At 45.2% G+C, this 24,160-nt stretch overlaps 1 protein-coding gene across 1 annotated transcript in view; it reads right to left on the reverse strand.

Moving 5' to 3' along the window:
* The window catches only part of LOC135400228 (phosphatidylinositol phosphatase PTPRQ-like), a 61,043-nt gene extending 37,169 nt beyond the window's left edge, over positions 1–23,874 (reverse strand). Inside the window, exons 1-5 of the mRNA XM_064632002.1 lie at positions 23,718–23,874; positions 12,815–12,839; positions 6,564–6,887; positions 3,736–4,035; positions 402–698 (exon numbers count right to left, since the gene is read on the reverse strand). Coding sequence (XP_064488072.1) covers positions 402–698; positions 3,736–4,035; positions 6,564–6,887; positions 12,815–12,839; positions 23,718–23,777 — 1,006 coding nt within the window. The 5' untranslated portion in view covers positions 23,778–23,874. The remainder of the gene's footprint in view (positions 1–401; positions 699–3,735; positions 4,036–6,563; positions 6,888–12,814; positions 12,840–23,717) is intronic.
* Between the last annotated feature and the right edge of the window lie 286 nt (positions 23,875–24,160).

Below are 24,160 nucleotides of genomic sequence, written 5' to 3' on the forward strand. Positions count from 1 at the left end.
GGCGGACAATTAGGAGGTGCCTGGTTCGGTCTAAATTTAAACTAGGTCAACCATGAGTTGGCGACGTTTGAAACGGGCTTCTTGGATTTGTGTTTGCTGGCGGGGGTTGTGTCTCAAATGTCACCCTTTTAAGCGGAGGACACACGAAAATCCGTGTGTGGAAGCCGCAACGATTTTATGAAGACGAGGCGAAAGCCCCGTGACTTCAGTCGCTATAGTTTTGTCTTGTATATAGTTATGTAAATAATTATGTAAATGAAGCCCAGTTCTTGTTCGAAAATACCACCCTGTCGGACGTCTCTTGGGAATATCTCCGATCTGTGAGCTACATCAAACGGACCATCTTCCAGCAACAACGGAAGAAACTTTACTTATATCGTTAGCATGGTTGAAGTACTTACTTCCTGCTCCAGTATCGCAGTTCACACTTGGCCCTTCTCTGCACAATATACCGTTCTGTGTAGTGTAGCAAGCATAGCCAACGACTGTTGTGCTGTTGAAATATGGCTTGTCCCCGAGCGTCAACTTCATGGCGCCGACAACTTCATAAGATGTGCACACGCTGCCGGAACTACACGCCTTGAATCTGTAGCAGCAGGGCGTTTCTCCTCCTTCGGGTGCATCCCAGGTGAGTTGCAAGTCCACACTGCTGCTTTTCTTGGTCAAAGCGCACTGCAGGTTTTCCAGGGATTCATATTCTGTAAAAAATTGTTTCGCTTATTAAAATGAATACATGCTCCAACAATGGTTACTGTGACAATGCATGGTAACGTTTCAATGGCGAGTTCCAACATATTGGACGCATATTGTACAATACATTCTACGTTATAGCAAAGACAGCGGTCCTTCCATCGATATCTAGAGCGAGTTCATTGCTTATTTGCGATGTTTTGAGAGCGAGACTTCAGGGATAGGAGTTTATTCCTGGCGAATTAGCACGTCCTAATAGAATATAAGCTCTACGAAACGGAGAGGCGGCGACTCCGTGATCGGCTGAGTGGTGCTAGCCGACTGACGTTCAACCTGGCTGCAATTCTTGGCCCATGTCAGGGCCATGTGAAACACCATCGAGGTCTTCTGATGTTCTTGGAGTTCCTCTTGTCTGCCGGTTTGCTCCAGACGCTGTAGGGTCATTCCCTGCATCTCGAGGACCATTGGCGCTTCTTTCATGTGTTTCTTTCTTCACCTTTCTTTTGTGCCACTTAGCGCTGCGCAGCCAGTGGAGGAGAGTTCAAGTGTTGTACTTGCACATAACTTCATTTGCATATTTCACATCTAATGTTTCGCGTGTAATGGGGTAGTGTACTGCTCTTCAGCGGTGAATCACCCCAGACCATAATGATGACCTATTTGTTGTTGTTGTTGTTAGGTAAAGTAAAAGAGAAAGAGCTTCATGGCTGGAGCTACCGTGTAAAGCGGTAAATTTTCGCGATTACGCATTCGTGTAGTAGACACGTAGAAAGCAATACTGCAATCTGAAATTTCTTTTTCACAGTTTTCAGGCATTTCAACTACTTTATACAGCGCAATGACGCCAGCAGAGGGCGCGTACTCATCTCCCACTGTCCCACTGTCATCTCCCACTTTGTCCACGCTTGTACGCCGCTCAGAGTACAATTGCTTCGCTGTTCTAACACGGAATGTGAAAACGCAGTGCAAGGATGGGAAATGCCACTTTTATCAAACGCGGTAGAGGGTGCCTCAAGCTAAGGATTCTAGCATCCGCGGTTCGTGAAATTTATAGGCCGCGAACAGATCATGCCTTGAGCGGGATTTTTGAAACATTGCGGGACCGAAATTAAAGGGCCTTACAGGTACAGGCAAATGGTACCAATAACACAGTTATGGTGATGATGATGATGATTAGGGCCCGAATTTTCAGGCACTAATAGGTAGCGCTCTTCGTTGGATTAATCATTCTAGGCCAACCACCTTTCAGAACCGTATTGTTTAATCTTCCGACTGGAAGGAATGTTGATACACAAAATGGTGCGCACTCCCTTTCTCAGCTTATCGGTAGACAGAGCGATATCATCCTCGATGAAGATTGGCATACTGTGTGCTATGCGGTCAAGAGCGCCCCGTGTTAGTGCCAAAAAATCCGTGCCGCAATGATGATGCATCACTCTAAAAAATGAACTACCTCGCATAGCAGCATAGCAATAGTTGGCACAGAGCGTGCTACGCTGTGAAGTTCATTTTTGTAACCTCAATTAACCTCAGTCTCTTTCTGCAGAAGGCAGATGCCTTGCTGGACGACCCATCCAACACTTTGCTCTCCCCGATGAACTCGCGCACCTCACCGCATCCCCATCCTTCAACCTGCTCTATCCTCCATCCGCCCATCCCTTCGTCGTGTTTTGTTTGTGTTTTGTGTGTTTATTTTTCTTCTTTTTTTGCTATAATCGTGACGACGCCCACGTCTGTGTGGCCATCAACGGCGAGCCTATCCTGCCATTCCCCCCTCCTCCTCTCAATTTTTAGAGCGCGGTAGGATGGAAGAAAATGGAGGTGCGACTAATCCCGGTCACGGCGGGACTAATACAGTGTCCTTCACAATATAAATATGTTGCATGATGCTGCGCTGTTCACATGACAGTCGCTGCCAGGAGACAAGGGTTCGTTGGCTGAATTTCGTCCTCCTGTGATCAGTCCGTTGTCGTCTGTTGCTTTTTTGGTACCAGAGCCCAAAGTTTGGGCAGTAGGTGTAACATTACTCTTTTCCGCTGCCTGGGGAACGACGGACAAAGAAGGTGACACACCACAGAAACAGCCATCTTCCTCCTCCTCCTCCAACCCTCCCGCATGACATCTCACAAATAAGCTCATAATGTTCTGTTCATGATTGACTGCTACATGCTTCAGAGCATTAGCGTCCTCGTTAGTATAGTGGCAAGTGTCGCCGCCTGTAAGTGCATATTGAAAATGTTCGTCTGCAGAATTTTGTAAGTCTTACATCTTTTTAGATTCATTATATGGTCTTCTTTCACTTCTATGGAATGTTTACCTTGCAAACGCTCTCGCTAATTTTTAAGAACGTAAGCTGTTTCCGTTGTGTGTCGCCTTCTTTGTCTGATCTTTTTTTTTCTGCATTAAACGTGCCCCGACCCCTCCCCCCAAAAAAAAATTTTCTCGCGGCATGCGAACGTTCATGTGACGACACATGAAATTGAAAAAAAAAAAGAGCTATAGAAATGACTAAGAAGGAATCGAGCTGGTGAAGATGATGCATAATGTAAAACCCTGAGACTATAGTGAAGAAGATGATCTGTCTCTTCGTGTTCCCTACTCTCGGGGTTTTACATTATGCAACATGAAATTGGTTAACAACCGAAAATATCGTTTAACATGCCCAATCGTTTGCCATCGCCCATGACATCGCCCAATCGATTAACATGCATGAAGTTGAACCTGCAACTGAAATTGAACCTCTGTACGCAATAAGGGGATAAGTCGAAAAATCCCAAACTGAGAAAAGGGGCCTGATCTGATTGTCTGTCCCATTGACACACATGCATTTCCCGTTCCTTACCTTCCTGTAGCGGGCCAACAGATTGCAATAAGGTCCTAAATTTTCATTGGCAGGTGCATACTGGTATGTAGATGTCATTGCAACAAAAATGGTAAAAAGAGGGCAGGTCGACTTATCCCCTTATTGCATACAGAGGTTCTATTGTACCTAAACCAAGGTACTGCCGTCTCTTCAACCCCGACATTTTCAGAAACCGCACTCACTGTTTCCGTACGTTGTAAAGCTTGTTGTCCTCGGCTTGCTGGTGAAGGTGTGAATGCCGTTAGATATCACGGCGTACAGTTTCACGCTGTACAGCGTTGCTCCCGTAAGATTGGTTTGTAGCACCTGGTATTCGTCGCTTCCTGATCGTTTCGTGGTGACGTTGGAGCAAGTGGTGGCCTTGCAAAACTCGGTTATGTACTTATTTGGCGCCCTCCGGTGTCCAGTTGGATCGAACCACGTTAGCAACACCGTGGTGGAGTTAGTGGGAGTAGCCGAGAAGTACACAGGAGGCCTCGGAGCTATCAAGGAACACAGTACAGGTTAGTAGATATATATATATCACTCGTAAAAGATATTTCAAGCTGGCACGCTCGGCCATGCACACATACATGAGAAGTTCGGCCTTAATGCAATCTAATACCAAATTCCACTCCATTTCGGTATTACTTGACCCGGTGCGCCACTCACGACAGTGGTGCGTCACTCGAGCTTGTCTCGACTTCCTCCAGACGACAGGCCACTCGAACCAGTTAGGATTTCACCACCAGCCTTTCATGTCATCTGCGCTCTTAAAAATGAACTTCATCACATAGCACGCTCCTAGCCAACCATCACCCCGAATGACAAAGTTCTCGCCTTAGATTTGTTGAAAACGGGAGGAGGAGCCTATATTGTGCCGTGCATAATGAACACAAAATAGGCTCCTCCTCCGTTTTCAACAAATCGGGGGTAGAACGTTGTCATTCGGAATGATGGTTGGCTAGGAGCGTGCTATGTGGTGAAGTTCATTTCTAAGACAACGCCGACAACGGCAAGCCCTTCCACCACCCACCACCACTCATTTCTAAGAGTGTACACTTCACTCAGCCCTGGTTATCTAATATTTGCTCTTGCTTCACCTTTGTATTATAAATTTTTAGGAATAGCAAGCCGACCTTTGGTCAGGCTGCCCTTTCCAAAATTAACGCCCCATTGAGAGAGCTGGGTCAGAGTTTTGAAGTGCTGCTCTTTCGCCCTGTGCATTGTACGTCGGCGGTGGAGCGAGTGCATAGGCAGAACGCAGACAGTGAAGAGTAAGGCAGGGACAAGCACTCCAGTACTTGTCCCCGCAGTGCGCAGTGTTTGTCTCTGTCTTAAGCTTCACGGTTTGTGCTCGGCCTATGCACTCGCACCTTTTGCGATGTCAGAGTTGAGCTCCGTTTTATGCGTGGAATGTTCCATTGGAGGTGACATACGAAATACTGTGCCTTGGTCTGTACTGGGCAAAACGAGTCGAACGAAAATTAGTGCCTCACTAAGAAACGACCGTCTATGGAATGCCGTGCCTCCGCGGAATCCTGTCGTCACCACGTCGCTTATACGGCCAATCTGACTTGGGAAGGAGACACGGATTGCAGCGGCGCGCACTGTGGAAGGTAGGTTTGCTCCATAGATGACAGATAGGGTCGTCAACCCATATGTCATCGCTGGGAGTAAGCGGTTGACCTAACGCCCAAAGTTGGACAAAATTTTCGTTCTCAGGGAAATTCAGCACAGTTAAAACGGCGGCTACATTTGCCCTGCATACTATAGCAAGTACTCAGCACGTTTCGTCTCGAATCGACGACTTCCAGGCTTCTCAGTGTGTAAGAGGGAACCTGCCGAGAAGCAGCTTGACGCACGCCCGTGAGACACGAAAAGCGCTCTAAAAGCTTCACAGCATGACACGCTAACCACTGCGCCGATTGATACATATATCGCTTCTGGTTTGAGGAGATGCGCGGCGCACCCCTATTTGTGTCAATTAACGTAACTGCATCAGTGCCACAGAAAGGCGTACGGCTCTCGTTTTCAAATGTAAGCACGATGTTATCCGCGATGATGGCTTGGGTAAGAGTCTGCGATGCGGTGAAGTTCTGTTTTTAGTGTGCGGTAGCGAAACCACTGCCCTTAAAATTAATTTCGAAAAGAATTGGTCGCGGATTATGCTGAAAGATTCTGCATACTTAGTCGCAGTATCATATGAAACCACGTGGAAGCCTTTTCCTACACTCTAAAAACATAACTCCACCGCAGAGCACGGTAAAGGCCAACCATTGTACAAAATAATACATTTATCGCTGTTGATTCGTTGAAAACGGGAGACGTACGCCTTTTAGAGGTACTTATGTAATTATGTTAAGTGTCCCGAAAAAGCGTACGCTCTGCGCGTTTCACAAATCAAGAGTGATAAAGGTACTATTCTGTTAAACGGCTGGCCTTCAGCGTGCTATGTGGTGAAGTTCTGCTTTTGAGAGTGTGGATGTGGTTGGTGTTAGTGTTGCAAAACAAAAAGAAAAGTGGAGGTCTAAATAAATTACTGTAATATATGTATCATAATAAATATATACCTAAATAATAATAATAAATATATAATGAATGGCTGTATTAGCTGGTATCTAAATCTTAACCGTGTCAGCTGTAAGTTAGATCTTCACGGGCCAACTCTATAGGTGCACTCTTAGAAATGAACTTCACCGCATAGCACGCTCCTAGCCAACCATAATCCCGAATGATGTCGTTATCTGCCCTGATTTGATGAAAACGGGAGGCGTACGCCTTTTTGTGACAAGTATGAACAGCATAAGTGCCACAAAAAAGGCGTACGCCTCCCGTCCTGAACAAATCAGGGCGGATAACGATATCATTCGAGATTATGGTTGGCTAAGATCGTGCTATATGGTGAAGTTCATTTTTTAGAGTGTTTCTCCGTGAACACATAAAGTAACATTGACTTCTGCGAAGGTCACAAGACCCCAGTTATTTTTACGGTTATTTCTCAAATGTTAGTAAAACTTGATATACTTACGCCCATTATTGGTAGTCACGTTTAGGGTTTCAGGGATGCTTCGAAGTGTTACATTTTTGGATTCATCGTTGTAGAAGACGTACCCCGCAACGTTGTATACTTCCCAGAAGTCCAAGTCATCGAGCATCAATTCCGTTTCGCTGGGCCGGACATAATGGACGTCGCACGGTTTGACTTTGTCACGGCATACCGTGAAGCTGTAAAAGAAGAGGGGTAGAGCGCTACTTGGAGGCTTCCACCACGTGAGCCGTGCGTTCACGGAGCCATCTCCAGGTTCTGTTCCATTCTTCAATTGGTACTTGAAATTGCTGATCCCAGGATAATCTGTAGTAAACGCAATGCATAGTAAAACACCATACATCGCAAAACATAGAACGACCCATACCTCGGCGGAACTCACTCATGCTCACTCATGCTCAATCTGGCGATTGGCCTCAGCATGAGTGAAGTAACGGAGAGCTGGGGCTCTATTCTCGACTAAGTAATCGACCTCGATTACTTTGTGACTCGCCTGTCATAGGTCGTTACGTGAAGAAGGCGTGAAGAACAAAGGTGAATGTCACGCGCCCTCAACCAATAAGCAAGCACTTCATCCTGCACTTTTCATGTTTCATCTACACGTGAGGCGTACGCCTTTTTTGTGACAATTGTGAACAGCATAAGTGTCACAAAAAAGGCGTACGCCTCACGTTTTCAACAAATCAAGACAGATAACGATATCATTTGAGATGATGATTGGCTAGGAGTGTGCTATGCGGTGAAGTTCATTTTTAAGAGTGTACTGTATCACGAAGATTGCGGGATCAAGAGCCCGACTATCGGTTGAGGGCGCGTGACATTCATTTATGTTCTTCCCGTAACGACCAATGACAGGCGAGACACAAAGTAACCGTAAGTAAGTAAGTAAGTAAGCAAGTAATCGTAAGTAAGTAATCGACCATGGTCGATTCCTTTGACGAGAATGAGCCCCCGTATAGTGAACGACAACGAAAGTCTCCGTATTAACGCGGCGACTACGTAGATGAGCAGGACAAGTACCACTAAGTGGGTCTCTCCAAACTATCCTCCTAATCATCATGACAGGCCGTTAAATCATTCTCGATATTCTGGTCAGTTACAATGCCGGAAGAAGAACATGGGCGGAAAGCGGACTCATGGCGAAAGCGCTTGGGGCTCCTATACACAGTGGAACGTGGCATACCTGACAAAATTCACGCTCATGAGCGCGCAAACTCATGTTCAATGTGCTGTATAAGTTTAGCATGAGTGAGCAAACGGAGTCCAGGGCCCGTTTGCAAGAAAACTCTGTACGAGACTCATCCGACTCATTCTCAATAGTGCATTGAGCACGCATTCGCTGTTGAGCAAGTATTGAGCAGTGCATCGAGCCCGCGTTCGCTGCCCGTGCGGGAAGCGCCGCCGGAGCAGTTGAGATTGAGTCTGAGGCTCGAGCTCAACTTTTATGCAGACGGACCCTGAGCGGAAAGTGTGTGAGCGTGAGTAGGCAAACCAGGAGCTGAGCTGAGGATGAGTGAGCATGAGTGGACAAACAAGGAGCAGAGCTGGATATGGGTGAGCAGTGCCGTGCTCTGCATGTCGCAACATGAAAAAAGTTTAGCGGGAACAGAGGAAAATAGACATTGCTAGGGACTCGTAAGTACTCGGCCATAGATATTAAATGGTTTTAATTGAATGGATGATGGAACGGTCTGAAAACTGGACATCACCGCATAGCACGATCTGCGCCAACAATGGCCACGAACGATGGGGTTATCACTTCTGGTTCGAAGAGAGAGGAGGGCGTACGCCTTTTTGTGTGAATTATCATACGTCCAAATTGACACAAAAGGGCGTACGCCCACTCTTTGTTCGAGTCAGAAGCGACAACCCTATCGATCGCGGCAGTGGTTAGGGCAGAGCATGCTGTACGGTGAAGTTTGGTTTTTAGAGGAAAATACATAAGAATGCTTTAATTGCAACAGTTCTTGACCTGACGTTCTTCAAGTTTGACTCCTCTTGGATGTAGATAGCTGCTGTTCATGCCTCATACGTTCTTAAAGAACGGTCTCGTAGATTGGGACACATTCAAAATGGTTTCGTTTCTATTCTTTGTTGTGCAGAATGAAGCCCCAATGCGAATTCTCTTTTTTCTATCCATACAGCTATACATTCTTAAAAATGAACTTCACCACATTTCACGCTACTAGCCAACCATCATCTTGAATGATATCGTCATCTGCCCTGATTTGTTGAAAACGGGAGGCGTACGCCTTTTTTGTGACACTTAGGCTGTTCATAGTTGTCACAAAAAGGGCGTACGCCTCCGTTTTCAACAAATCAGGGCAGATAACGATATCATTCGAGATTATGGTTGGCTAGTAGCGTGCTATGCGGTGAAGTTCATTTTTAAGAGTGTAGTTGTTGAAGTAAATCAGCAGGAGCTGCATGTGACTTCCCGCGAGCTGTCCTGCCAATCACAGCATCCGTCTCAATGAATAATCGTGTGGGAGTCGACAAAAGAAACAAAGAAACGAACAAACAACTAAGTTCGAAATTTTCTTGGACTGCCTGAAGCAGGCTATCTTTTTTGAAGCAGGGAGGCATTAAAACTTTGGCGTCCTCACTTGACGGACAAAAGGGAAAAAGAAACTGTTCGGCTGAACTTCAGAAATCTTGGACCGCGACTAGCAGAGACAAACTGCATGTGACCCCGACAGCAAACACGCAAGCCTTTTCGCCTGTCCACTCCCCAGTTGGCCTGCTCAATTGTAGAGTCACTAAATAAGCTACGCTTCAGAGTATCGACACTGAGTTCCAAGAGCGAGCATGCGCCATCTTGTTTCCGCGCCACGCGCTACCCACGCGCACGCGCACTGCGCACGTTAGCGCACGGTGCCATCTATCGTGCGCGGGTGAGATGTTCCTTTCGTTTGCAAGCAGCAGTTGACGGCCTTGAGCTCACCTTGACGTCCGCCCTGGTTGACAATACATGGATTATCGCACAACAATCATACATGCTTCTCGATCTCACAGGGAGGATTATGTTACCCGTCTTTGATCCTCAACTGGGGATGATGCCGGTGTGGTGTGGAAAGAAGATGGCGCTCCTGCTCTCCCTTGGACCTCAGTGTCGATACTCTGAAGCGAAGCTTATTTAGTGACTCTACTCAATTGGACTCAACGCGGCGTTTTTCTATGAATCAACGAGCCTTAAAGGAGTACAGAGGGCCATCCAAAAAAAATTCAGATTAAGACATCTGATGAAAGTATGTGTGTCATTATACCGAATAGCGCGAAAGGTTTTGATGTGTGCAATTTGTTTCCCAGAAAAAAACTCACATAAACATAGCTCCGCGCGTTCACCCTTAACTCGCCACTCCAGCTATAACGAGGATGAGGAGGTATGATGCCACGTGACCGATGACGGTGTAAGGGACTCGTTCTGGTTCGCCAGTCAGTGGGGGTCAGCGCCTTGTCCCCCCGCCGTAAACCTGTTTTGCCAGTTCTCCCGGAGAATTGGGGATAGAAGGAGCGGCCGAAGCATTACCGAGCAAGGAGAAAGGCTTTATCAGGACCCCGAACAGCCTAGTAGCAGACGACAGCGGAGTAGCAGACAACATTTCTCTAGGCCAATCAGCGAGCGTTCTCCTTATAGCGTCAGCGCGAGGTTCCAGGCAGATCACAGGCTGGTACTGCTCTTCACCACCGTTGCGCACGGTCGCTTTTTGCGGCGTATTTTAAATTCAATTCCTGCGATAATTATGACTCTGTGGTGTAAATTACTTCGCATGGTGCATCTTACTGGCCTACTTAACAGTTTTATGGGAAGAAAACTGGGTGTTAAAAATGACTTCTGTGCTACTTTAAGACGGAGAATAATAACAGGAAGTTACAACTAAGATGCATTATTACACATAATACGGATAAAATTTAGTTATCATAAAACCGACGTTTCGGCGGAAACTTCTTCGCCTTCTTCAGGAATGGAGGGGACGCGTCTTTCCATTTTAATGCTACGGGACTGCTGGTGAAGTAGTAGCGCTTGAGGCTGAGGCAGTGGTACTAAGTCGTGGAAACTTCCAGCAGGTGTGTCCCAAGGTCTCGGCTTTCAGTGACTGTAGGGTTGGAGTGCGTCATCGTCTGTAGACCGGGTGTTTTAGTTAAATCTCCGGGCTAAATAATTCCTGAACGGGTGCACCAATCGACGAATTTGCCTTTTTACAAGTATCCGTCCGATACCGCCTACAAGCTGCGCACAGTGGGAGTGAGTGGGAGGTGCTCATTATTTAAATAAAATTCAAATGAGTTCGGTAAACACAGGAAACTTCTAAAGCAGGGCGCTGCCGGCATTAAAATGGGGACTACCCCTTTTGGGACGTACAGAGGACACCTTTTACAGAAAAATCTGCCCCCGAAGCGGGTCATTTGTTGCACTAATTAATTGGTTTCGGATTACATATTTTTGTCACGGCTGGTCGCAGTGAAGAGCCAAAGGACGCTCTTCCACTCCCTTATCCACCAATGAATTATGTCCTTACACCAATGAATTACACCAATGAATTACGTCCTTTTGCACTTCACCGCGAGCAGCGCGACAAAATTATGTAAACCGAAACCAATTAAATATTCCAGCAAGTGACCCGCTTAGGTGGCAGATCTTTCTCTAAGAGGTGTCCGCTGAAGGTCCCAAAAGGGGTACACTCTTAAAAATGAACTTCACCACATAGCACGGTCCTAGCCTACCATCATCCCGAATGACAACGTTCTCGCCCCGGATTTGTTGACAACGGGAGGAGGAGCCTATTTTGTGCCGTGCATAATGGCACAAAATAGGCTCCTCCTCCCGTTTTCAGCAAATCAGGGGCGAGAACGTTGTCATTCGGGATGATGGTTGGCTAGGAGCGTGCTATGTGGTGAAGTTCATTTCTAAGAGTGTAGTACCCACTTTAATGCCGACAGCGCCCTGCAGTTATGTTTCTTTGCGAAACTCATTTGAATTTTTATATAAATAATGAGCGCCTCCCACTTATTCACATGGTACGCAGCTTGTAGGTGGTATCAGGCATATACTTACAAAAAAGATAGTTCTCTGGATCGGTGCACCCGTTCGTGAATTATTTAGCCCGGGCATTTAACTGAAACAACCGGCATATACAGGGCTTTATTTTTATTCGTTACAGAATTTTTACTAAACACTAGCAGAGCAAGATAGGTGCCGTTGACGCAGTTGAGTTCTACGGCCAGGCTGACATCCCCTCGAACAACCGCAGGATGATTAATTACCTAAAATTCATTAATTAACTCTTTAATTAGGGGATTTCGGGTAAAAGCGGGAGGTCAGAATGAGAGACCATCAGTTGAAAGCCATTCCACGTTTAAAAATTCCGGAAACACGCACGTGCGTGAACATATCCACCCCTGAATTTTGAAATGCAAATGAGCCGAAGCCAAAACCGCGGCCACCAAGAACTCGGGGAGTAGAGCCCTCATTTCACGTCAGAGGGTCACGTGATTTGAAGCGATGGAGATGATTGGAGTAGCTGCCGACTTGCGGGCCAGATAAACTGACAAACTGCTTTCCCGCCCAGATAAGCCTCCGTCGGCGAAGGTGACAGGCTTCTCAGGCGCGCTTTTTCAGTTTGCGCTCATTTGCGAACTTTAAACTTGCGAATTTTAAACGTTGAATGGCTTTCAAATAGGATAGTCCCTCATTCTGATCTCCCGCTTTTGCACGAAATCCCTTAATTAAAAGGTTCATTAATTAATTTTAGATAACTAATCATCTTCTAGTTGCATACTTTCTTCGAGGGGATGTCAGCCGGGCCGCAGAACTCAACTGCAAGAACGACACCTATTTTGCTCTGCTGGCTTTTTAATAAGAATTCTGTAAAGAATAAAAATCAACAGCCTGTATATTCTTTCAGGGTGAGATGCTCACAGCTCTGAATATCCGGCATCTCCTATAACAGCATATTTCTGCAGATCCTCCAATCTGTGCGAGACCGTCTCTTTAAGGCTCCAGCCGTTCGGTCTCATTGTTTTTTTTTTTTTTTTCAAATGTCGTAAATTTCAAATGTGTTTTATGCCGAACAAGGCGGCTAAACTAACGTGACTACGATAAAATATGAAGGGCACATTCGGATTTCTGCGTTAAATTATTCTCCATCTCAGTAACGTATATGCACGAACTATGTCTCATGGGTGCATGAAACTAAGCTGCTAAATAGTAAAGTACTGTTTTATGTACTTACCGCTAGGCGTGCGTCCAAGCCTTATCTGGAAAAGAATGACAAATTGAAGCAGTTAATTTCAAGCACATGAATGCTGGTGTAAAGTCAATGCTCGAAATGTATCATCATTCAAACACTGGAGCTCATAGTATTGTCAAATAAATAAATAAATAAATAAACGGACATGTTTCGCTTTTATGCGTTTCTCGAATCAAGATAGCTACATATAATAATGATGCCATGATGTTACACGTGAGGTGCACACTCTTAAAAATGAACTTCACCGTATAGCACGCTCCAAGCCAACCATAATCTCGAACTATATCGTTATCTGCCCTGATTTGTTGAAAACGGGAGGCGTACGCCTTTTTTGCGACACTTATGCTGTTCATAATTGTCACAAAAAAGGCGTACGCCTACCGTTTTCAACAAATCAGGGCACATAACGATATCGTTCGAGATTATGGTTGGCTAGGAGCGTGCTATGTGGTGAAGTTCATTTTTAAGAGTGTACACTGTTAAAACAGAACTTCACCTCATAGCACGCTGCTAGCCAACCATCATTCCGAATAATATCATTCTGTGTACTGATTTGTTCAAAACAGAGGGGAGGCGCCTACCTGGGACAAGCTAATCTGTCCCAGATAGGCTCCTCCTCCCATTTTCAAGAAATCAATACACAGAATGATATCATTCGGAATGATGATTGGCTATGAGCGTGCTATGTGGTGAAGCTCTGTTTTAAGAGTGATAGCGTATCGCTACAGAAGGACGACACGACTCGTGCGGCAGAGGAACGAAAACTGAATGATTTAATTCACGCGCCACCGCGCACTAGCGGTTGTACACTCTTAAAAATGAACTTCACCACATAGCACGCTCCTAGCCAACCATCACCCCGAATGACAACGTTCTCGCCTTAGATTTGTTGAAAACGGGAGGAGGAGCCTATTTTGTGCCGTGCATAGTGGCACAAAATAGGCTCCTCCTCCCATTTTCAACAAATCAGCTGCGAGAACGTTGTCATTCGGGATGATGGTTGGCTAGGAGCGTGCTATGTGGTGAAGTTCATTTTTAAGAGTGTACACTGTTAAAACAGAACTTCACCACATAGCATGCTCCTAGCCTACCATCATTCCGAATAATATCATTCTGTGTCCTGATTTGTTCAAAACAGGGGGGAGGCGCCAATCTGGGACAAGATAATCTGTCCCAGATAGGCACCTCCTCCCATTTTCAACAAATCAATATGCAGAATGATATCATTCGGGATGATGGTTGGCTAGGAGCGTGCTATGTGGTGAAGTTCTGTTTTAACAGTGTACTCTCTATGCCCTTGTCTGCATTCTCCATTGCGCCATCGTGTCATTGACGTCTTGTGCTTTATGCCTCACTTGTCCTGCAGAATATTATATGCGTGCAGATATTTTTTTCAGTTTTTGCAATGTCAGCCTTCGAGCTGAAGGATGACACTAAGTTAAAGAACTGCCTAGACAGTTTACTTATAAGGGAAGGCAAACAAATAGCTGTGATCTGAAACCTAGCTGTCTGAATGTTTCGAAACTCTTCTACTGACTTTTCTCAAAACAAGTTCACAGCGGCTAGCGAATGGTAGTTGCAGGAACCGCTTTTTTTAACGTCTTTCTATTTAGCCTTTATTGCGTAATGTCTAGTGACACTTTTCCGTACATACACCGTGGCCAGATTAGTACAGGGGTTCAATATAATTTATATAGACCACCTACCGTGTTTCTTTATGCTATTTCTTTCTTTTCTCACCTTTTCTTTATGCACTACTTATTGACAAAAGAGTTTCTATAGATCGTCAATAATTTGTTTCATAAGGTGCAAAATCTGAAGTCGGCCCAGGACGCATACTAACCCCCCTGTTCCCCAAATCCTTCCTGCTGTCCTCTCTCCATCTGTCCACGTCTGTAAACCGCTCATATAGCAACAGTTGCTTCGCGGCGCTAACTAGGCATTAAAAAAAACATAAGGGGGCAAAACAACTAGCTGTTTTGGAATATGTTTAATACGAACCCATATGTATATCCCCAAAGTATAAAGTGTAAAGTGTATAAACCCAAAGTACACCGCATGATCCATTTTCATTTTTCTGATGATGTACCACATTGCTGATTCATCATGAGTAAATTTCGTTGTATATGTTACATCATTATCTCACATTATCATGGCTTTGTATTTTCTTTTTTCTTTTTCTGTACTAAAAGTTATATACATATACTCGCGACGGTGTAACGCATTATTATTGGCTGACCTTTCTCCTTTCTTTTTTCTTCTTATTTTTTTCTGCCCACTTACGTGAGGCCGACAACGGCAAGCCCTTTCACCATCACCACCACCACCACCACCTTATTTTTTTCTGCCAATAAATCTGCCAATAAATCTCCCCCCTCCATTATTATTGCAACCTACTCCGTGATGTAATGTCCCTCAAGGGACCTTTGGAGGTCGACTGAAATAAATGAATAAACCCTACCAGCTTCCGTGGCATAGTGGTTAGGATGGTCGCCCTCCAAGTCGCGACTGAGAGGTGACGCGCGTTCAAATCATCGCACCCATCAGAATTTCAGTTCGAATGTTGGCAGTGTTCCCCTGAAGTCAGTCTAGGACGCATACTAACCCCCCCTGTCACCCGTTCCTTCCCGCTGTCGTCCGTCCACGTTCGTAAGCCTGTAATAGCTACTGTTGCTTCGCGGCGCTAGCACTGACTTAAAAAAAATAGGAACCTTAAGAATATTTTCAATACGAACTCAGTACAAATGTCGTAAGAATTTTGTAATACACACTCAATAGTAATTATTATTTTATATAGTTTCTTACACTGTAAACTTTTTCACACCTTTAAAGGTGTGCGCTATGAACATTTAACCTGGTTGCGTAACATTGCATCTCCAGGGTGATATTTTAGAAAATTTGGAAAGCATTACTAAAGATCAAGTGTCAGTGCAAATCTTGCTTTCATTATGTCTTGGATATCGTAGGTACGAGCTAATGCATATATGCATCGCTATCGATAATCGAGCACGCGCAAGTGTCTACAATACTGTTGAACAATGTTGAGATGTTGCAAGACTGAATTTTTGGAGGACAGACAACTCGAGTGAAGAAAATTTGTGCGAAACCGCGCTCCACTATGGTGTTACGGAAATTACACCTAAAAAGGCGTGCGCCATGCACGCTCTTACACCTTTAAAGGTGTGAAAAGATTTAGAGTGTATAGTTTAGTAGTAGTAGTAGCAATACAAAATGAAAAAAATAGCCGGAGCTCTTTGGCTGCACGTATAGCATATGTTTGTAACTCAAACGTCGCCATGCCAGTACTGGACAGCTGTTTCGGCCTTGTTGGGCCTCATCAACAGTACGCAGGCAGGCACTCAAACGTTGCCTGCCTGCGTACTGTTGATGAGGCCCAACAAGGCCGAAACAGCTGTCCAGTACTGGCATGGCGACGTTTGAGTTACAAACATAGTAGCAATACAGTTTTCCATAAGAGGGTTCAAGTTGTAATATAACGCTATCACGTGCCACAATTATGTGTTCTTCTAGTTAACCGAAGTTGACTCAAGCAACAGGCGGATCTTTAAAGGAGTCAGGAATCCAAGCCACTAAAGCTGTCACTAACGCCTAATTCTAGTGTACGTACCTACAGTGTGTATATGATACCATGGCGCTGCCAAATACAACTCGGTCGCACGGTTGTAATGCCCTTAAAGGGACGGTCTCGTACAGCCGTGCGATTCCGAAACTTATCCAAAACGAGTACTGCACAAATACAACCGTCAAAATTTCGTTCAGAGTAACCAAGTCGTTTACGAGAAATTTGTCGAAACGTGCCGTAATAGCAGACGAATAAATTTGCGCTTAACTCTCACGCAACGTCACGCATGACGTCGGCCTGCGGCTACGTCGCCGTTGCCATGGCAGTTAGAACCTGCAGAAGGACCTTGGGTTGAGTAATCCCCTTTGCTCTCGAAATGGGAACACTCAGACATATGCCTCCGCGAGCGGAGAATGTAGCCCGTGCATTCACTATGGGGTCTTGGGGGGTGGGGGATATATTTATTAGAGCAAAGGGAAAAAAAGGGCACACGGCCAGTCAATCGGGACTGAAAAATTACAGAAAAAGACAATTTAAAAATAAAATTAAAAACACGAGGCTAATGCGTTGAGGGTGAGAGTGGGGCACAGAAGAATGAGACCGCACGACTTGAGTTCACAGGCTGTTCATGAGAACTGTATTCCTCAAGAAAGCTATATCTGCTTTGGTCACAGACCAATGTGTGGGATGTCGTACTGGGCCGAGCAGACTGGCCAGAGAAAAGTCTGTGCACCGCAGCTCGAGTAGGCGTCGTCTGAGCGTGACTCGAGGGGTGTCGAATCTGTGACAGTCGAGGAGAAGATGTTGAATATGAGCTTCAACAGCGCAAGTGAGGCATTTGGGCGAGTGGAGAAGACCCATCTTACAAAGAAGCAGAGGTGTTCCGGCGACATCAAGTCGTAGTCGTTGTAGAATGGACGCTTCATCACGCGAGCAATTCTGTGTCGCAACGAAATCCATCGACGGGTCGATAGACCGGAGATGATCGTTCAGTCGGACAGCGTCTTCTTCAAACGGCCGAGTGCCGCTGTGGCCGAGTCGCTGTTTCTGTAACCGACATGCTGAGGCTGAAAATGGTAGGAAACAGTTATCGAAGGTGACGCCCCATATGCCCGATGTGCTAAGGCGTCTGTGCGGGTGTTTCCGTGCAGGCCGGTGTGACCGGGTACCCATTAGAAACACAGGTTATATGACCCGAGGATAGAAGTCGGTTGTATGTTGCGACTGTCATGGTGTGTAGGCCGCCTATTGTTCTGGTACAATAATTTGTCAGAACTTCTCGCTCCTCCTCACTGTCCGTGAACACAGTCCAAGCGCCAGGCGATGACCCCACAATGTGGTTCAACGCGGTCAGTATGTCGAAGAGCTCGGACTCGGTAGATGACGCTTCGTGGGAGAGTTTGTGCGTCATTTCAAAGTTTTCATGTGGGATATAAAGGGCTGCTGTTGATCCACCTTGAGACACTGATCCATCGGTGTACACAGGGAGTCGTTGAGAGTCTGCCGGGAAGTGTATACGAACGGCCTTTTGGGACTAGCGGGGAGTCATCAATGTGGGTCGACTGGAGCAAGGGGTCACGACTAATGCCAAGTACTCCACGTTGATAAAGAGTGCATGCCGTAAAAAACGCAATTCGCAAGAAAAGGCCTACAATGTTGTCCGTAAGGGTCATCCTTCATGAGAATGCTCAGCCTCACAAAGCGAATTTGACGGTAGCAACCCCAGCCGAAATGTGCGGGGAGGTTTTGTCCAATACCCCTTACAGCCCAGAATCAGCACCAAGTGATCAGCATTTGTTTGAGTCCCTTGAAGAGCACCTTGGAGGAAAGACGTTCCACACGGACGAAGACCTCCAGAAACATGTCCCGCAGTGGCTACAATAGCATGACCACTTCTTTCTGCGCCAACGGCATCAAAGAGCTACCACAGCGATGACGGCGGTGTCCACCGACATACGGTGAATATACTTTGCGTAACTGACGTTGTCTGGTGCTTCCCGAATTGCACCGTCTGGATTTTGTTCGTCATTATTATTGGCATAGCATGGCATAGCCATGCCAATGGTGAGGAACGTGCCCAGAAGAAGAACAGCCTCCGTTCGAAATATCGGGGGCTCTCATTCTGAGGCACTTCCCTTAACATCAGTGCCAAACAGTTATTCGTGGCATCAACCAATTTGTTAGTACACGTCAGATGCCTGTCTATAACTCTTACGATTTGTTAAACAACTACATTAGTCATCAGTTGTCGAGGGTGGTTATTGCAGATCGAAGACGAGAAAAAAATACGAGTCATGTCTTATTACAACATTCCATTAATTGCGGCCTGAGTACGACAAATATATTTCATGGAACGTTTGCACAACCTTCAAAATTTGGGGTTACGTGTGAAAGTACACCATATTAACGGGTGGCTGGGCGTCCCGCTCGAATATGACCTTTCAGGCATCATCATTACACGAACGACAAATTTCTCATCAGTCGTATGTTCTTTTATTCCTCATAATTACGTCTCAGCACTTGTTCCTTTCAACATGTGCATACACCCAACATTCAGTGGCCGGGAGGGGGGGGGGGGGGGGCAGATTTCATGAAGAAAATAACACCAGAATCTTTTTTGCCGCTTTTTTACTTGCTTCTTCACAGAGCTTCTGGTGGGTGGGCAGAAGCTCGCCTTGGGATGGTTCTGCCGCCATTCGTTCTTTTAATGCGTTCGTTCGCGGTAATTGCGACGGTCTCCACGTAGACCAACATTATGCTGTATACATTTACTGGTTTTTGAATAATGACTTTCATCCTTCTGTTGTCCTCGTCGTTCTTGTTACTATTCTCATACTTGTGTTCTCTCCTGTCAGCAATGATATTATGGAAGGGGTAACTGACTTTTTTTTTTAACCTGAAGAGTGCTCTCATATACGACTGCGTGTAATTAAACTGTACAGCTATTGTATCGGTTCGAATGATTCATCCTGCTTCACTTTCCTGAATATATCATCGGTCTGTGCGATTATGATGGACTCGGAGGGTGTAAAGGTTACACTGTTCGTGCACGCGGTCTCCTCAACTGGAGGGCTGTACCGATAAGCTGTTTGCTCGGGCTGCGCACTGAGCTATTCACGTGCCGGTTTGTCATCGCGATAACGAATTTATGGAATACATGCAATACAACGAATTCTTAGTTGCTGCCTTTTATGAGTTAACACTGTCGGCTGGTGCTGAGCGAACAACAGTTATGAGACACCTATGAAAGTTCGTGAGAGCAGTTTAGAAATCACGACAAGCTAACAACCCGATATATATATATTTTTTTTGTGGGGGTGGTGGTGGTGGTGTGGGGGGGGGGGGGGGTTAGGGGCACGTTGTTCAAATCATTTATCGTCCACTAATAGGTATGCCAAAAACTGTCTGGTATATTATTTTTGTTTTTATTTTTATTTGATCATACGTTCAGGGCCCAATTGGGTTAATACATAACGAAGGCGGGCACTGACATATTAGGCAAGCACAGCAGTACAACAACAATCATAATTCGGGGCTTTACGTCGCGATACAACTATGATCATGAGCGACGCCACAGTGGTCGGGTCTGTGGATTAATGGTCATATTCGCGTCGCCCCTGGCGACGGAATGTCGAACGTCGTGTCTTTGATCATGAACATCACAACATGAACTTTGAACATCGTGTGTTATTTGATAAAGAGATCAAGATTTAAAAAAAAATGCTGCACTGTCATGCTTCCAGGTTTCCTTGACTCAGATCCTGGAAAGTGATTGTGATAATTTGCTCAGTGATACTGTTTATCATGATCCTGACATTCTCGCACGTGATTTCAACACTTGGTTTTCATTCTGTAGTTACAGGTGATGGTGGACGGTGACATGCATTTTGCATTTCCGACAACAGCGATGCTATTAACAATTTAGGACACTCAGAAGCTGGTCATTTGTCAATACAATGGTCTTACAATGAGTGAGTGCACTTACTTAAAGTAGTTTTAATTATAGTTATATATAAATAAATATAATGTTTTCTGGGAAATGCGAGATAGCAGAATTGGAGCCAGTCATCATTTAAATCCGCCGTACTTATTAAACACCCTGTCCTTACTTTGCATTCACGCAAATTATACCCGCCATTGTGTGCCTCAGAAAAGAAAGAAAGGAACAAAAACAGAGGTTCAACAGCGTAACAGCTGAAATAACACGAACAACAAAAACGTGCAGGACAGCTAGATCTGTATGTCTACTGTATTTATCGCCCGGGAAGACGCTGACCCGATTGTGGAAGAACATTAATTGCGTGGAACTTCCCCACGACTCACTAAAACCTCCAAAGCTTCAGGTACCACCACACTGGTGTAGGAAGAGATTATAGAGAGAGAGACCCTGAAATTGCAGAACGTCAACACAATGACCTCGACTTGCTATTGTATAACGGCCTAACAAAGGCTGACATAATGAGGGGCTTGACTTGGGGGGGGGGAGGGGCAGAGCCTCTGAAAGATAGGTTAATCTCTGCAGGAAATGTTATCAATTACTGAGCAATCGATCACTCAGAAAAGTGTAATTGATTACTCGAAAAATTACACAAAAAAGTAATTGATTACAAGTAACGCAATTACTAGTAACAAGTTTCACGCAAGTCCGATGTTGACCTACCGCAAATCCCGTCTTAGCAATATATTTTGAGTTTTTCTATATATAAAGAAAATTGATTACATTAACCTGATGATATGTACAGCGTAAGGAGTGAATTACAGTGGTATATACAGTGACAGCGGTTAATAACATACAATGAATAACAGTGGTATATACAGAGAACCCAGTTGATAACATACAATGAATAACAGTGGTAGATAAAATGCGACAGCGAAGAACAGTACATACAATGAACCAGTGAAACTATGAGGGCTGTGCAACTCACAAAGAGAGAGAGAGAGAGAGAGAGAAATACATGATGACGATGATATGACTCACAAAGAAGAAAACCTGTACAGTACTAAAATCGTGAAGAGAGAACTAAGAACCTTCTGTCTCGTTTTTCCCACAGTCGAATCTCAGTGCAGTTCACGTGAAGTTCAGCAACGTTCCGAGTCGGTGGCTTGGGTTTATGTGTGTTGTGCTGTGGTCATATATTTCGATGGCGTGTATAGGAGGAGGACAGTGCAAAGACAAATATGAGCAAAAGTTTTGCAACTCTGGCAATTTTTAATTGAGGATCAAAATAGAATTGACCCGAGCTGTTTATGCACGCTGAAGTCCATTATACCTGACATATTGCATCGGGGGTTTGGTCCCCTTTTGCAGAACACTAATAAATGAAACAAATGAAACAAAACATGTCGCACAAAAAAAAAAACTCTATAGTTTGGGACCGTCCGCTGGCGAGGGAATAAAATGTCAAAGTTGCTCCGTCAGAACGCTCTGCCACCGAGTCAATTTCTTTCGGATTTTATTCTTTTTTTTCTTTCTGGCAGACAACACACAGAGCCAAAATATTTATTGCTCCCGTATGTATGCGTGTTGGGGGCGGTACAACATTTATCTTTTCAAAAGAAATCGGTGATGTTGTCCGGGCCACCCTGCCTGAGTTGAGAAGGAATCAACCCAGTGTTCTTCACATTTGTATCGAAAAACACCACTGTTGTCCTTTGGTTCCTTCCAAGCTAGACTCGAAAATGTAAAGTACCTGCAGTTCGTCTATTTTCTTTTTTTGAAAATAGAGAGCGCTCCAGACACGCAATTTCATTAAAGATGAAATGCTGCGTTATACGGGATGCCAAACCTCCCGAGACTCATGGTACGAAAGTTGGAACCCCAGCTTGCCAAACGACGTTTCATGGATCGTAAAAGAAAAAAAAAAGGAAGAAAAAGAAAGTGTTTCACTTGCTAAAGCGTATCCCCGCTAAACTGTAACGTCTTTCCTGTAACCCAATTGTCGGAAACGAGAAATTGTACGGAAGCATAAGTACGTCGATGCCAGCAACGCATTTAACGCCTTTCGGCACGCCATGGCTTTTAGACATTTAGTTACGTGTCCTGTAGCTCACGCATAACGCTCTCAGCTATAATATTTTCTGTAACATCCGGCCTTCCACGATACCGCTGCTTCTACATGACTCTGAGCACATCCTGTTTGCGATCTTTACCCTCATTTTATTCTTTAACTACGTTGCAAGTACAGGCGGTAATGCCCTGTATAGAAGTGCTACGGGAAGGAAGTTTTCGTTCGACGCCACAACGGCCTCAAAATTGTCGCAAAAGCGAAAACATGAGCAACATGAGGGCATCAGGTATCAACGGCACTTTCCGCTAACATAGTGAAGTGCACATAACATACTCGTAAAACGCACTGGGCAATAACTGTATAGTACAGGCAATATTTTTATTACGAATAAATGTAGAGATCACTGACTATTGTCGGACGAAAGCATGAAGAGGTTGCAAGCCATTCGGACACGGACTGTTACATTGGAAAAGTGCAAAAACGCTGGGTTGTGTGCGCTTGAAGGTAAACATCTCAAGTAGCTGCAAATATGAAACGATAGGCATCGCACCTATGTTGGTACGGCTGGCTGTTATTTCGCCATTATACCTACACTCCATTATTTACGATCGCTAGTGACCGGTAAATTATGGTAATAAAGAAATAATGAAATATGGCGAGCGAATGCTTTGATGCTTTTGTTGTCTAGACTCGCGGCAGAGCCACGTCACGTGGCGGGGGGAGGTGAATTGAAGTCATGGGGCTGCACACGGTATCTCGAAGGAAGATGAAACACGAAAATAATTAGTGAAGCGATCAATAAAAAAGAAAATAATTCCTGCCGGGTGGTGTCGCAGTAGAAGAAGAGGGAGTTTGAGCTTGAATGTTACAGAAAAAAGTGGGACGACCCGACCGGTTTGGGCTTTGTGTTGAGATTAGTACACCTCTGAACCGATTATTTGCAAAAAAAGGAAAAAGAGAAAAAAAAAAACATATTATATGTGTATCATTGCGTTGCAAGAGAGTATACTTCTTATCTCTTTCAGATGGTTGGTGCCTGTTGCTTTTACATTCCTATAGTTTCGTTTTCGTGACTTTTCTGGCGCCTAGAATTCTGGTCAACACGGCGTGCATGTTTTGCTTCCTGCGCAGTTATGACGGAAGCGCGGCTACAGCCCTAGCAACATATTTCCAACTGTGTCGCTTTCTCCGCAGTTTTTGGGCTCGCTGCCGCCGAAGCAGCACGACGAACAAATGACGTCAACTTGGCGCTGTAACGCACGCATAGAACGATGAAGCGTAAAAGGAACGTTACCTGCCCTTGTTGACAGTTGCAAGCCGCTAACACCAACGTCAGCAACGCCGCCCGCAGCATGCTGCTTTCTTCACTCTTTGCGGCAGCGAGATGAACACCGTCTGAGAGCAACGTGTTCGGGAACGCGACACTCCGTAACCGGATCGGCCGCAATCTATTCCGAGGGAGGTACGATAGCACGTGGTTCGTTTTGACTCATCGACGGCGCTGCTTCCTCCAGGGAGGGAAACCTGATAGAGAACGATAAAGAACAATGGCTATGCAGAAGAGAAACATCAACCGTGCGAGAGTGCAGGGACATATATGCGAGTGCTCTATAGCTGTCGATCACGGATCTTCCCAGGATATTCTCCATGTGGGGGGCGTTTCGCTGAGTGGGTGCGACACGCGTATCTACAGCTTTAGGGCTTTTCTGACCCTCTGATATATATATATATATATAT

Source organism: Ornithodoros turicata, chromosome 7 (genome assembly GCF_037126465.1).
Source record: "Ornithodoros turicata isolate Travis chromosome 7, ASM3712646v1, whole genome shotgun sequence".
In the NCBI taxonomy this organism is placed as follows: domain Eukaryota; kingdom Metazoa; phylum Arthropoda; class Arachnida; order Ixodida; family Argasidae; genus Ornithodoros; species Ornithodoros turicata.